Source organism: Dermacentor silvarum, chromosome 3, assembly GCF_013339745.2.
Source record: "Dermacentor silvarum isolate Dsil-2018 chromosome 3, BIME_Dsil_1.4, whole genome shotgun sequence".
In the NCBI taxonomy this organism is placed as follows: Eukaryota; Metazoa; Arthropoda; class Arachnida; order Ixodida; family Ixodidae; genus Dermacentor; species Dermacentor silvarum.
Window position 1 is genome coordinate 146146336 of NC_051156.1, and position 11554 is coordinate 146157889.

The 11554-nt window shown below is 45.4% G+C and overlaps 1 protein-coding gene across 1 annotated transcript; it reads left to right on the forward strand.

Moving 5' to 3' along the window:
* Positions 1-1841: 1841 nt before the first annotated feature.
* On the forward strand, positions 1842-11091 carry LOC119444864 (calphotin-like). The gene is made up of 3 exons (XM_049664780.1): positions 1842-1850; positions 9583-10903; positions 10995-11091. Coding segments are annotated over exons 1-3 (1332 nt in total). The 3' UTR covers positions 10997-11091.
* The last annotated feature ends 463 nt before the right edge of the window (positions 11092-11554 follow it).

Here is an 11554-nt window from a genome sequence, read left to right on the forward strand (position 1 = left end):
ACACGAATGAAATTTTGCCTCCTAAATGGAAATACTTTGATCTCTATTTTACCTAAAATTTAGCTTCCTTGAGGATGTAGTTGTCGGGCTGTTTACAACTGAAGATTGCAATATTTGCCTTAAAGTGAGTGCATTAAAGAGACCAACAAGCGGACATTATACGTTTAGGTTTTATGCAGGAACTTATTTTGTTTATTACGCAGAACAGAGGTACACCTACTCGTCCCACATTGTCGGTCAATACACGGGTGAGATAGGCCCGTTTGCTACCACTAGTATTCTGCACACATATAAATTTGGCATATATATCGACAGTATATATACCATAAATACTGACCAAGCCAACAGCAGAGAGCTGCAGCACCAAGCCCGGGAGAGTAGACTTAGGTAGCTGTGTTCTAAAAATATGAATAGAGCAGATTGTAATGTGGCATTTTCTGTAAAAAGCTCGCTCTTATCAGTTCATCTTTCATGTGTGGTGAGTGCGAATGCAGGAATTAACAGGCACCGATGCATTCTGAATTTAGATCAGCAGCAGACGAAAGTTGTGTCCACCTCGCGTATGAAGAGCACATAGTGTAAATATATGCAAATATGCACGTGAACAAGGTAGCGAGACGGCTCATATAAGCGCAAAAATCAGTATCAGCGGCCGTTTACGCTTCATATCGCCGTAAAAATTAGCTGAGTGTTTACCTTGAGATCACACAAGTTTTCTTTTGTTGCTATTCGCATATAGTACCTGCAGCGCGACATTCAAACCACATCCCACAAAAAAACGCCATTACATGAAGTGTTGACACCTTCTTCGCGCTTGGAAATACACCAACTGCCTGCCAGGCCTGCCAGGTTAAACCAACCTTTAGCACCACCATCACCACCACCGCCTTCATGGACTGCACGCACAACGTTGAATATTATAGCGTATAGTGACCCGATTCAAATACAAACGCCACCTAAGGCGTGGCGCTGCTGAGCTCGAAGGTGCGGGATCAAATCCCTGCCATAGCGGCCAAATTTAGATGGTGTAGAATGCAACAACACCCGTTTGCCATGCATTAGGTGCGCGCTAAAATAACACCGGTGGCTAAACTTATTCCGCAGACCCCCCCCCCCCCCCCCCTCCCCCCTAATACGGCGGGCCACACGATCATATTTATTTCAAGCAACCCCTGAAGGCCCTCACAATGAGGGTGTTATATAGGCGGGTGGCTAAATTCCCATGCAAATCTAGAGAAACGCAATAAACGAATAGGCAACAAGAATCAAAACGTGGCGGAACAACAACAATCAGTGAAACATAATAAACAAAACAGCAAAGTCAAACAGATTCCGGTAAACGGAGCAGAACTAGAAGAAAAAAGCTATGCATCGCATTCATTTTTTAGAAGGTAATGAAAATTTGATGTGTTCATTTGAGTTGCGATTGTAGGAGGCAGCCGGTTTCACTCAATAATGGTTTTGGGTATGAATGATTTCGCAAAAGTGCGGCATGGGATGCGTTTTACCTTAAAAGGATGGTCGCATCGTGGAAAAACGGCTGAGGGTGAATTAAAATAAATTTGCATGAAGCAACGGATGATGGTAAATTTTGTGAAAAAAGAATTATTCGATTAAGGTTTCGCCGATGGGAAAGGTTATCAAGACCCGCCCGAGCGTTTAATGCCGTGACGCTCGGAAAACGCGAGTAATATGAAAAAAATGAAACGATCAGCACACTTCTGCAGGGATTCGATGTTATCTATGATGTAGGCTTGATCCGGGTCCCTTGTGGCTGAAGCCAGCTCGATTTTAGGTCAGATTAAGGCAACAGAAGCAAGTTTACACACCTGCGCAGGGGCATGTCGAAGGTACGTTTTAAGAGGTCAAGAGAACGGTTAGCAGCTGCTAGAATCGAAACAATGTGATAGCTCCAGGTTAAGTCGGACTAACGGTGAACTCCTAAATATTTGTAAGCAGAAGCTGTCTCAACTGTTATGTCATTAATAGTGTATATGGCTGGGATGCGGCAAGAATTTTTGGTAAAGGAGACGATCTTTGTCTTGGCTTGGTTTAGGATCATTAACCACGATGACACTAAGCGTTAATTGAATCGAGGTCAGTTTGTAAATATCGGTGTTCAGTGTCACTTTTAATAGCTCGGTACACAACACAGTCGTCAGCGAACAGTCTAATTTGGGAAGGTACACAATTTGGTAAGTCATTAATAAATATTAGAAAGAGCAGGGGATCAAGCACGCTCCCCTGGGGTACGCCAGATGTGACTTGAGCAATTGAAGAGTTAGAACCATTAACAGAGGTGAACTGAACGCGAGATGAGAGAAAGTCTTTAATCCATGCTAAAACCTGAAGGTGAATATCGCTATACGATAACTTGAGTAGTAGTCTAAGGTGGCGGACCCGATAAAAATGCCTTGGAAAAATCGAGAAGCAAAGCGACGACTTGAATCCCGGTGTCTTTAAAAGTAAATAAGTCGTTAGTAAATCCAGCAAGCTGAGTGTCAAAAGAAAGTCCTTTGCGAGAACCGGGCTGATATTTAAATATGATGTTGTGATCTTCAGTATAATTAATGACCTGGGTGCGTATCACGTGTTCGAGGAGCTTCGAGAAGGTGCAAGTCAATGTAATGGGCCTTTAGTTTAGGGGATCAGGGCGGATGCCAGATTTGAAAATTGGCATTACTATAACTACTCGCCAGTCATGAGGGATGGAGCCAAATGTTAAAGACTGAGAAAATTGTGCATCGGGGATTTGGCACGTAAAAACTCAGAATTTAATTTTATATGGCACAAGGAAAACATTCGAATTAAGTAAAAAGTATGCACGCGCCGGTATCGGCGAGATTTAAAGCGTTGTCGCAGCAATCGCTGAAAAGAACCATTTCTACGGTTTAACGTTCCGAACTAGAACTTAAGCGATTAGCGACGCCGCACAAGGCGCCCAATCATGGCTCTTAACATGCACATACAAACATAAAACAGGCGTGTTTACAACACGCCTTTTACCAAAATGCGGCCACTATGAGACAGAAAAAGATCTCGCTGTGCAGCCAAGCCGTCACTAGTATTATTTTATGACAAGCTTGATGATGTGAGTGAAACCATCATTGTTTTCCTTAACTCCCTCAGCAATTTGGCCGTTATGAACGCCTTTCTTACTGTTTTAGTTTTTATTAGTTGTTACAGTTAGCACAAGTTAAGTCGTAGGCTCGGTTTGAGCGGTGAATTAAATTTGATGCCTAAGTGTCAAATGACCCATTGAGCGAAATGCAGCTCCACTAACGTGAAACCTGGGGAGGTGCTAAGCATGCAGTGATGCACCGCTAACGGGCTCATACTGCCTTTAAGCAATGGCTCATAACCGCGTAAACGCGGCCTCCCCATTATGACGACAGAAGAGAAGTAAAATTATACGCTGGAATGATGAGCGGCAACGAAGCCAGCTGTGGAAGACGACGACGAACGCGGGAGCAGTGGCACGAGCGCGACCGAGCGCGAGCACGAGCCGTTTGCTTTACCGTGGCGACGACGACAGGTGACACCGACAGCCCGAGCCAGCGCCTCCTCTAAAATAGAGGAGGCGCTGCCCGAGAGCATAACGTGCTTCGCAGCTAAAATGAAAAAGCTGAGCGCTGAGCCGCCGAACACCATGGTCATTGCACAAACACACTATAGCAATAAATCTGATGTTTGCGCGCCAACATCAATATAGGTTTATGCAGGACATGCCCCTGTTGCCGCTCGGACATACTCGTAGACACAAAGCCACTTCCAATGAAAGTTCGTAGAGCAAGTACCCACGTTCTTTGCAAGTTTGAAGGACAATTTAGACATACATAAGCAAACTAAGATAATCGTCACACATGTACTCATATCTCATGTACGCGTTTGTGGTGTACATACGATGTCAACTCGCTCCGATAGATACCATGTAGGAAAAAAAATGAATGCTCGTTTGTGGAGCAGTGGTTGGAATGTAGGTGTGCCACTTAGCGGTCCTAGGATCAAATCCTGTTGTGCGTGTTTCCAGTGAAACACCAGGGTGTGCCGATGCACGAAGCCTTGCGCACTCGCCATGACATGATTGTTATTGAAACCGTTGTCACACATTTTTTTAGAAAGAGCAGCTTACACAATGGGCCCCATTTATTTGTGCCGCATATTAAGCGCCATTATTTCGAACTTTCTTACCACATAAAAATGACCCATTTGCTCAGAAGGACGCATGGTAAGCGTCGGTATTTGGAACTTTGGGGCCACGTATTATGTCTCTTTTATATGGCGGGCTGCATCGCGAGCGTCGTTTTCTCGAAATTTTGTGCCGCTTAAACAAATACGCCTAACAAAACAGGCTGCGTAGCTCTGGCCCGCGTGAGTAGGGTCCCGTACACTGTGAGCCATATACACTGGGGTCGCATAGTAAGCGTCGTTATTTTGTACTTTTCTCGAGGTAAGTGGCACTCTTATAAGCGGCGTTTGACTGTCAGTGTAGTGTGACGCCCACTGCGGAATGTCCGACACCATGTGCTCCTCTGCACCACGCATCACGGAGGCCCATAGTAATACTTATCATTATCGTTGCGTTTGCTAAATGTCGCGGTGTCGACAAGGACAATTAAGCGCCGCTTATTTTGGATGGGATGTCGTAACGTCTTGCTGGAGACGTTCGTGTGATACATTACAAACTCCATTCTTAGCTTCCCGTAGGGATTCGAGAACTCATGGAAAAGCTGCAATTTAGGCTTAAAAAGTACATTTTGTTATTATTAGACGCATAATTAGAGAAAGCCAAGAAGTAACGAGGTACCTTATACAATGAGGTGCATGCAGCAGTTCCATTGTCTAAAACAGTCATTCGTCCCTGCGTGAGTATAAACGGTAAGTTACATACGAAATTTTGTCTAAATCTTCAAATATCTTTTTACACTAAGTGGTGTGACTCCCAAAGCTCGTTCCTCTGAAGAGCAAGATCGCGGCATATGGGAACCGAAAGTCGAGTAAGTAAATAGAACTGACGAATACATACCGAAATCAAATTTGATGTATTGCAAATTGCGTCTCAATCACACTACAGCTCAACAAAATCAGACTCAGCTGTGCTCACTCGGAGAACGACATACCTAAACCAGACTCAGGCAAGCTTACCCGTTCAATTTTTCAATTTTTGTTCACCAGAACCTTGCACCACGTGGAGGGCACGTGGTGCATGATTTTGGTGAACAAAAATTGAATTTCTCACAGTGAAATCCGTCAGAAAAATGGTAAAGTACGACTTTACCATTCGGCGTCGGATTCGCCATCGGATTGTTTACCAGTCGGCGTCGGATTGTAATTTAAATGTACGAGAAAACCTAATTCTGCTACGAGGAAACTCTTACATTTCTACCAGACCTGCGTGCGTTGGGGCAATAGCAAACAAATAATAAAATAATAAAAAGGGGATAGGGCCCTCACATTTTATTATTAAGACCACTTATATTGCCCCTGGAAAAACGCCTTTCCAGGAATGCATTTCAGTTTAAAAGTGAAGCCGACTTTAAAAGGATCGGTGTAAGCTTGGTCTTTGTAAGCTGGCTTTCCCACGTTCAATGTTGCAGTGAATGAAGCCTATTTGCCGTATGCGAAGGATGGGATGCGAACGGGTCCCGATAACGCTATCGCGTTTTACTCTTTTCTCTTGTCATTGATTACCTAATTTGTCAAATGCTTTTACTGCATTTCGAAGCTACTGAGCCAGTGAGCGACTTAATTGCGAAGCGTGTTACAGATAAAGACTTGTGACTTGTGTCGCATGCAGCTTCAAATAATAAAAAAGAATGTTCTTGGTTTCAGCTATCAGAAGCTACACATAGTGTTTGAGTGACGCATACGGGAAAACTCCGTCTAAGTTTCGACCCCATGGGATTTTTTGACGTGCACCTAAATTCTTGTTGACGAGCTCTTTTTGCATCTTTCCTCCATTGAAATGCGGCCACCGCTGCCTGGAAATGAAGCCGGGACCTTGTGCTTGGCTGTGGGGCCCCCTAGCCAAGGTCGCCCACCGTGGCTGAGCCTAGCTGCTCAGCCACGGTGGGTCAGCAGCTTTCAATGAGATGAAGCATCCGGTATCCAAGTGTGTTTTGAACGGGACGCCTGCGTTTTACGTATACCAAAACCACGATTCAACTATGAGACATGTCGTAGTGAGGGACTTCGAAACGCCCGTGTCCCCGAATGCACGGTACACAGGCGTTTTCACATGTCGCCCCAATCGAAATGCGGCCGCCGGGGCCGGGATTGATCTCGCGACCATGTGGTTAGTGGCGCAACACCATAGTCGCTAAGCCACCGCGGCGAGTGTGTTTTGCCCGAGAGTTATTCTCGCAAGACTGTACACAATAAGCAGAACAACAAGACAGATATTAAGAAATTGCCTTTTGTTACATACATAACCTAAACAGTTAAAGCCTTATCGTGAGAACAGTCACAGTACAAATCTATCCCGCAAGTGGTAATCTGAGTTTTATTTGGGTTATATTATACACTAATAGCTAATTGTCCGCACACTCTCGTTAGCGCTGAGTAAAAATGAAGGGACCTGTCTGGACTCTGCAGGATAGCACGTGCGGTAATTTGCCCTATCTTGCTTTCCCTGCATGCTTTTATTTGTTTCGCTAAGGTCATGCATAGGTTAGATATGTTTGTTTAATACAGTAACACAGTTCATGTCTGAATTTTTAATTTCCACCGTTAGACGCTGTGGTCCCGTAGGAAACTGATGTACCTATGCAGCATTTCCAATTTTCTATAGCGTTTAACACATGCTAAACAATATTTTAGTAGGAAAGGCTGCTGTGGATACCGTTTAATAAAAGAAACACGTAAATATTTTTTGAAATAAACATTCAGTTCAAAGCCAGGGCTATCTTGTCGGACTTTTCAAATGGGCGGAAAGCGCGCGGTCCTTGCATGAAATGAATGAACCTATGCAGCTGTTCCCATTGGCCATAGCTATTAGCGCACGCTAAACGAATGTTTCGTAAGAAAAAGACATGTTCCAGTGCGTAAGAAAAATTAAAATAGGTGAACAGACAAACGAGCGACTGAAAATGTGACCTTTTCTGTCATTGTTTAGTATCTGCACCTTTTATTTTTTCATTTTTCTTACCCGCTGCAACATGTCTTTGTATTACTTCCAACTCGCCCAACTCTCTGCCTTAAAGTTTCGTAATAAACGCAGTAGTGGATACCATATATTAGCGAAAAAAGTAGCATATGATTTCACATCAACCAATCTGGTGTTATTCTTCCAGCAAGCACTAGCTATTGCATATACATTAAGAAAATTGTTCAATTTATAAGTTCTACTGTTCAATTCCCGCATAGAATTCTCCACCATGGTACGCACTCCTGCAAAAATTGCTAAGATTTCAAAACACTAACAAACAAACTTGGTGATGTAAGGATCCTGAAAGACTGATGACAGGGAAGTCCATTGAAGTAATTTATTTACTCAATTGAAGAAAATCTGCTATTGCTCAAAACTTCTAAACTATTCAAATATTTTCATCGAAAGAAATCATTTTGCCGCTGTTGATAAAAAGCCAGGGATCGCGCAAATGTATAGCTCTCGTGTTCTTTCGGATATATCCTTTAAAGTAACAAAGGATATTAGAAGGTATTATCCAAAATATGTACGGTGCAATAGCCTATGTTCCCAAAATGCAGTCCCACCTACAAAGAAGTTCCCGCCCGTAGACTACGCAACTTAAAAGCAAGCTTTTCACCCCTGCAGCAAAACTGCAGTTTGCTATCACTCTTCACATTTACCCGCATCTCTTGAGTGATCTTCAGTTTTGTGATAGTGGATGCTGCGGCCATGAAGCGCTGAAAACGGTGTAACGAATTGATGTATGGAAGCTATCGGTATCCTTTATTCGGTCCAACTAAGAAGACACGAACCCTATTAAAATCAAGTGAAGAAAAACAAAATAAAAGCTTCAACACAATACGGAAAGTAGTTGCGGCATCTCATTTTTCTCAAGATCGATTATACCTGACGTACGCGCTGTTGCTTTATATGAACTACTCGCGCAGTGCGATTTGCCACACATTAACCCTCTCACACCCTCGTCCTGTTAAACGCCAAGTGTCCTACCCCCTCACCTTCCATGTGGGTTTCTTGCTCAATCGCTTTGTTCTACGGGGGGCCTAAGTAAAAGAACACTCAGTGTCTATGCGTTGGAGGCGCAAGAGCTCTGATTTCTGGGTAAGGCAGGCCAAAAGGTCGGAATATAGAATACCTAAAGAAAACGGTACTCCGCATTCTTCCTGTTGCATACAACGGTGAGTCCGCAACCGGATCTCTGGTTCTAAGTATTCACAGAGCTAAGGATGAAATTGTGGTTAAAGGTGAAACGTCTTTGCATTATCTGTCTCAATTGTTCCCTTTCGATTTCACTCTTCTCATATTGGGTATTTAAGCGGCTCGCAGACGAGGAAGCATTAGCAGTCCTTGGTGTCCGAACAGTGCTACTGCCGCAGCCATGGTAAGCCCAATCTGCTTTGAGCCTTACTTCTATGCTCGGTCAGAAATGTTTAAGACGCATTCATTGCCACGCTGGCGCAAACCATATACAGTCTCAGTATCAAGATCGCTATTCACACGTGACAGTATACGCATAAAATACGGAAGGTTACGTTCTACTGATCTTGCAGAATTGCCCAAGCTTCACATTTTTTGCTCCTTCGCCTGTGACCACACTAAGCGAAAAAAAAAAACACTGTTTACACAATTCACGCCACTTCATCAACGAGCCCAATACAGTTCACTAGTTCTTATTGAATAACGTTGATTGAGTAATGTTTTGAAAAAAATAATCGAGTAGAAATAATATCTGTACACTGAAATTCGAACTTAAGTAAAACTTCTTTCAATGTTGTGTATTAGCAACCTAATGGGGACAATTACATGAACTCATTATTCTAACGCGCACTTCTCACTCTTCTTTTGAAGAAGCAAAGCATAATAGTGCCATTTGCATACTGTATCTAAACATGGCGTCGCTAAATACACTAACTTTCTATTCTAGGTAGTCCCTGTATGTGTAAAGTCTCGCACGTGGATATTCTTTGTGCACGTGAATATTCTTTGGCATAGCTAGCCAATAAAATCTTTTTATGAACATGGTTAAAAATTATGGGGTTTTACATGCCAGAACCACGATCTGATTATGGGCACGCCGTAGTGGAGGACACCGGTAATTTGGACCACCTGGGGTTATTTAACGTGACCTAAATCTAAGTACACGGGTGTTTTCGCATTTCGCCCCCATCGAAATGCAGCCGCCGTGGCTTGGATTCGATTCCGCGATTTCGTGCTCAGCAACCCAACACCATAGCCACTGAGCAACCACGGCGGGTCTTTATGAACATGGTAGCCGCACCCAGGCGATGAAAGTAAAGACTGTCGTAAACGAAGCAAAAAGTGGCTGCTGCGGATACATATTCACACTGGTGTCGATTGAAGAGTACACAAGCACAGGTCTTGATAGAAAGAATACCCAAATTTATAAATTATATAATGTCACTTATTTGTTATAGTTCCGTGTCCTCGTCGTGCTGGCCCTGTCATCCAGCGCCCTTGCTGGTTTCCTGCATGGTGGTTACAATCTCGGCCACGGTGTCGGCTTGACCAGCTACGGGCTTAGCCACGGAATCGGCTATTCTGGCCTCACCGGCTTCGGTGTCGGCCATGGCCTTGCTTATGGACCAGCCGCCAGCTACGCCGTTGCCGCCCCAGCTCTTGCTGGAGCCGTCTCTACCTACCATGCTGCTCCAGCACTGACCACCGTTCACGCTGCCCCAGCTGTCACTGCTGTCCACGCGGCACCAGCTATCGCTACCTATGCCGCCGCTCCAGTTGCCACCGTTGCCGCTACCCCAGCTGTGTCCCGCGTGACCACCTACCAGTCCGCCCCAGTTGTCGCCGCCACCCCAGCTGTTGCATCTGTGGCCACTGCTCCAGCTGTGTCCCGCTTCACCACCTACCAGTCCGCCCCACTCGTTGCCGCTGCTCCAGCTGTTTCCCGCGTCACCTACCAGGCCACCCCAGCTGTGACTAAGGTCTACCAGAGCGCCCCAGTCGTCGCTGCTGCCCCAGCTGACTCCCGCGTCACCTACCAGTCTGCTCCAGTCGTTGCTACCTACGCTGCTCCAGGTTTTACCAAGGTCTTCCAGTCTGGCTCGGCTGTTGCTGCCCCAGCTGCCTCCCGAGTCAGCTACCAGGCCACCCCAGCTGTCACCAAGGCCTACCAGGGCACACCAGTCGCTCCTGCTGCCCCAGCTGTGTCTCGCGTCGCTTACCAGTCTGCTCCAGAAGTCGGTACCTACGCTACCCAAGGTTTGAGCAAGGTTTTCCAGTCTGGTTCAGCTGTTGCTGCCCCAGCTGTCTCCCGTGTCACCTACCAGGCCGCCCCATCTGTTACCAAGGTCTTCCAGAGCGCCCCAGCAGTCGCCGCTGGCCCAGCCGCGTCCCATGTAACCACCTTCCAGTCTGCTCCAGCGGTTACAACTTTCGCCGCTCCAGCTGTCACCAAGGTGTTCCAGTCGGCCCCTGTTTTGGCTACGGCCCCAGCTGTGGCCACCGTCGCCCACGCTGCCCCAGCTTTCGCTACCGTTCATGCCACCCCAGCTGTTGCCACTACCACCTTCCACCACGCCCCAGCTGTCGCCACTGTCACACACACTGCACCAGCCTTCGCTGCCTATCACGCCGCCCCAGTCTACGGCTACGGTGTTGGAAGCCTTGGCTACGGCGCTGGCCACTATGGCCTCGGCCACGGCATTGGTGTCTACGGCCTGAACTACGGCTACGGTCTTGGTACTCCCTTCGACTACAACATCCTGCTCCGCAGGAAGAAGTGTAAGTACATTATAAGATTTGCTAAAAGCCACTGTGCGATGTTTAATAGCCTCCGAACTAATTCTTTATGCGTGCTCTTTTCTCATTGCAGAAATAACTCGTCTCTTCAGAGGACGTGGTGCTTCGAAAAGGAAAAGAATATGCTAAGACTAGGCTCAGTTGTGCATATTGTAAAATATTGTGGCAGAATAAATGTTTCAAGGTTTACTAAAATTGTTGTGCTATTGATGGCCATGGTGTGGCTACTGGCGGAAGTACAGAGAAAAAGGTTCATGTAAGCGATTATGATTGCTGTCTGCCTCGTAACGAGGACGATTAGGTTCTGGGCGTAATCCCTAATAAATCCTCGTTATTTAAAACTATAGGCTTTCATTAGCAATTTTCGCGCGCTGTTCTTGGGAAAGAATGCAGCAAACGGTATAAAGATGCCACTAAGACAGAATATGATTTGCCTTATCAGCCTTAGTGGGACCATTATTTCTATCGGCGTGAAATGCTACTGTTTGATCTGTCATAACGTTAATGTTTAATACTTGGGTGGTCTGCGTACTATAAACTGAAGCAACGACAACGCCACTGCAGTGCTTCTATTTATTATATATACATGGGCTATTTACAGAGTAAAAAAGTGTTTTAGGAAGCGGCATATTT